Here is a 4,445-nt window from a genome sequence, read left to right on the forward strand (position 1 = left end):
ACCCCCCCCCCCCCCCCCAGAAATTATACACCTTAACCTTAGCTGTAACCGTATTCCTATCCCTATCCCTATACCTATCCCTATTCCTAGCCCTAGCTCAGGCCCAAGCCCTAACCCTAACCCTAACCCTAACCCTAACCTTAACTCTAACAGCCCAATCCTAGAGAATCATCTCTAATTGTCGGCGTCTAAACAACAACAACAACAACAACAACAACAACACCAACGACTGCATTTGTTCCTTTTATCAGCCCATCCATCTGTTCTTTTCTTCCTTCATCCAGAGGCTGACAAATCCATTCACCAGCTCCTTCTTGTGTTAAGCTTCACTATATTTTCTAACTTATTCATTGAGGATGGTTGGAGGGTGCAACTGACAGGTGATATTTATGGGGGGGGGGGGGGTAAAACTGGTGGTACTACTTCTCTTCTTTCCTTTTGCTGTTTAAATTTTACCAAACTAAAGTGATGTGTTGTTTCTGTTTCTGTCTTACCTACTCTTTTCCAAAAGAAACTTGACACATTTTCTTTAACATAATACTATTAAATCAGAATGGATAATTGTGATATTTATGTGCAGTGCAGTGTGTTGGTTTTACTATCTTCTGAATCAATTTTGACAACACAACTAAGCGAGTTCACTCATTTCTGTGTGTTTAGTATGATTTCATTTTTTAACTTTTTATTCTGTTAAGCATTGGTTTTCTGTGTCATCTTTGCTATCAATGTGTAGCTTATTTCAAAACCTACGAAAGGTGTGTAATAAGTTTATGAAAACATTTTTTGCATTTGAACTGCGAGCTTCCGAAATCTAGAAAAATTTCGACTTTCAATCATGCCGCGCCTCAGTGCAGAGGAGCGAGGGCGCGCTGTGGGGTATCTCGAAGCAGGCGTTCCCGTGGCGGATGTGGCAAAGATTTTTAACTGTAGCAGGGGAACCATCTACAGTCTGCAGACCAGGTACACAAACACAGGAAGTACAAGAGACCGGCCAAGATCAGGGAGGCCGCGGGTTACCACCCCGGCACAGAATCGGTATATCCGCAACACCCACCTGAAGGACATGTTCCAGTCTGCTTCGCATACTGCCAGAACCCTCCCACAACACCAACCAGTGGGCACACAGACAGTTATTCGTCTCAGGTCCTTTTCACGGATGAGTCTAGATTTGTCCAAGGTCGCTACTATGGTCGAGTGCGGGTATATCGCCGTCGAAATGAAAGGTTTGCTGACCAGTGAGTAAATGAAATCTCTAACCGGGGATATGGGCAGGTGATGGTCTGGGGTGGAATTACAACAGACCACAGGACGGCACTGATACATGCTCCGATAGCATAGAAGGGCGCCAACTACGTAGCCACCATTTTGCAGTCACATGTGGCACTGTTTGTGAAGAACCATCCAGGCTACAACTTACAACAGGACAACGCTCCATCCCATCGTACCAGGGTGACACAAGCTTACCTCGCACAACAACAATTCGGTTTCATCCATCCCTGGCCATCCGTATCACGAGACATGAACCCGATTGAACGTGAGTGGGATATTCTTGGGCCCTCAAATTCAAGAGATGAATCCCGCTCCTCAGAACAACACTCAGTTGATTCAAAGCCTAACCAACGTTTGGAACGCTACCCAACAACATCAAATTTCCAACATCGTCAACTCTATGAGGTGCAGATGCCGCGCCGTCATTGCTGCAGGCGGTGGTCACACACGATATTAATCCTGCCGAACTTTCAGACATTACCTGAAATGCTTTTGATTTGACCAGTACCAGTGTGCTTTGCTATCATACGTTTCGAAAACCATAATTTAGGATGACTATTTAAATGTAAAATTTCTTGTTGGAAAAATGCACATTTTCTGATTTTTTAAATTTTGACCCTTTCACTTCAGGTTGGGATGGAAGCACCAGGTGTGTATTTTTAATCTGCATTAAAATACAGGTTTGCAAATTCAGATAATAATATGCTTCTTCTTTTTAGATTTAAAATTTTGCCCCTCTGTCTGCAAAGGTTTATTTTTTATTTAACACTATTCTTTATGTTAAGTTTCTTTTGGAAATGAGTACATATTCCCTGCAGTAATTAACCGTTACTGAGACCGGACCATGCGGTTGCCATTACTCAAAAAAACAAAACAAACTCCTGCATTAAATAAACGGCGTTCATCGTGCCAAATATTGCTTCTTTTTATTCAAATTTTAACAATTCACGCTTCCTCTCGAAGGTGAATTGTTGGAAAGCGTTACTGTTATGTCCTGTCAATGCACATAAGACAAGATCACGTCGAAGTCACTAATGTAGCGCTAATGCACGACATAAAACAAAAATGGAAAAACCAGACACGGTTTCGACTTACTCCTCACAAATCAGTTCCCAAAATACAGAACACACACCCTTACTTCAATGTAGACCATCAGGGCTATAACTGTAAGGTATATACATGTATACCCGCTCTCTTTTCCCCGTGCATAGCAAGTTAACAGTAGTTGAAGAAAGAAAAAAAATGTACCTAAACTATCAAAGTCAAAAGGAAAAAATATACTGAGAACCCACCAATATATTTCTTTTCTCTACCTGCGTTGTTCTGGCATTGTCTTCAACGACATCAAAGACTCCGGAAGAAAGCCAGAATGTCTCGAGAACCTGGATCTCACCTTTTGGCTCTACCAAGATCTAGAGAGTTCGGGAACACAGATCAAAGTGAGACCACATTTTCTCTAAATCTGTTCATTGATTAAAAGATTTTGGGTTGTCACTGGGATAACACTAAAGGGGAGGGGAAAGGGGGGGGGGATGAGATGAGGTGATGTTAGGTGGATTCTTTTTCTTCTTTTTCTTAATTTTGTCCACTTCCTGATTCTCTTCGCCCTTTTGAAAATCTTTTTTTCTCTTTTTTATTTCTTCTCCATTTGTCTTTCTTCATCGTTGATTTTTCATCAAAGTAATTCTTGTTGGTGTAGTTGCAGATGTTCTTGTTCTTGTTGTTTTTGTGGTGGTGGTGTTTGTTGTCATTGAGTTGTTGCGTGAAGATAGAGAGTGCTACTGGTAGGTCCAATTTTCTTTCCTTTTGGACGTTTCTGTTAGTCATACTTTTTTCATTGCCGTAAATAACTAGCTACTGCTAAAGTTAAGGCAATCTGTTCCCTTGTCACTCTTCTCAAAAAGCTATGGTACCCCCTTGGACGGTGCAACTGACTGAAGTGTCTTTAGGCCATTCTCAAGGGGGAGACATTAACATGTTCTTATGCTTAGTAGAATTGTAAATAGGCTGATTCGCCAATGTCAAGCTTATCACTGTGCCTGAATTGCAAACAAGGAACTGCTGCCTTTTCTCTCCTAATCCTCACTATCGTCATTTTTCTCTACTTCTTTTGTATGTTTGTCACTCTCTTGTGACCCGCTATTTCCGGGGTTCCTTGATGGTTGAAGAGGACTCTGTGCTGTTGAAGCTAGAGAGGTGAGCAGAGTGAGCCTGATTCCCTGTACGGATTTCTCTGTTGACATTCACCCCTTGGCGTCACATGACCTTATTATGCAGTTGCGAGCGCCGTGAAAACTCTACTAAAACTGAAAAACAACTATAGACTTTGTTCTGGACTTGTAATTTTGGTTCTTACTTTGACGGGTTGTCGCTGTTACTATTATCGTTATTATAATCGATATGCTGCAAGTGTAGTTGCTATTGTTGTCATAATTTCAGATCGGTAATTTGTCGACTTTCGACCCTTCGCTGGACACTCGAATTTTGGGCTTCAAGGAGCCGAAGGGAAGCTGGCAGGTCAAGCTGAAACATGAGCTTCTGAAAAGAGTAAGAATTCGGTTCTCCGTTTATTTGCTTCAATTATTTCTTCTTGGTGTTTATTTTTCATCGAGGGGGTGGGGTAGCTGCAATTCGTTGTTTTAATAGATAAATAAATGAATAATTAGTAAATTAAGAAATTAATTAGAATTCATTCATTCATTTTTTTTTTCGTTTTTTCTTCTACTTATCCATAACACATCTATTTATCTATTTATTTACTTAATTAATCTATTTATCTACTTATTTTTTCAGCGCACGGGGGGAGGGGGGGGCGGGTTCTTCAGTATTAAAATTTAAATGGACAAAAACTACTTTTCAGTAAAATAACTAAACAATATTATAAACGGTGCGCTTGTTAGGTATTATCATCATCATCATCATCATCATCATCATCATCATCATCATCATCATCATCATCATCATCATCATCATCATCATCATCATCGTCGTCGTCGTCGTCGTCGTCGCCGTCGTTCTTATTGTTCTTATCGTTCTTATTATTATACACAGCTGCCGTTATCTCATCGTACACAGATGTTATTGTTCTTTGTTCTATCCTCTTAACCAATATTTGTACCTTGCGAGCGTACGCATGCAATATCAACACTCAAGCAAACACACACACACACACACAC

General features: G+C 40.7%; 1 protein-coding gene across 2 annotated transcripts in view; it reads left to right on the forward strand.

Moving 5' to 3' along the window:
• The window catches only part of LOC101860730 (lipase member I), an 18,292-nt gene that overhangs the window by 3,726 nt on the left and 10,121 nt on the right, over positions 1–4,445 (forward strand). For both annotated transcript variants that reach the window (XM_005094592.3, XM_005094593.3), the window contains exons 2-3: positions 2,620–2,708; positions 3,709–3,816. In XM_005094592.3, coding sequence (XP_005094649.1) covers positions 2,620–2,708; positions 3,709–3,816 — 197 coding nt within the window. The remainder of the gene's footprint in view (positions 1–2,619; positions 2,709–3,708; positions 3,817–4,445) is intronic.

Source organism: Aplysia californica, unplaced genomic scaffold, assembly GCF_000002075.1.
Source record: "Aplysia californica isolate F4 #8 unplaced genomic scaffold, AplCal3.0 scaffold00085, whole genome shotgun sequence".
In the NCBI taxonomy this organism is placed as follows: Eukaryota; Metazoa; Mollusca; class Gastropoda; order Aplysiida; family Aplysiidae; genus Aplysia; species Aplysia californica.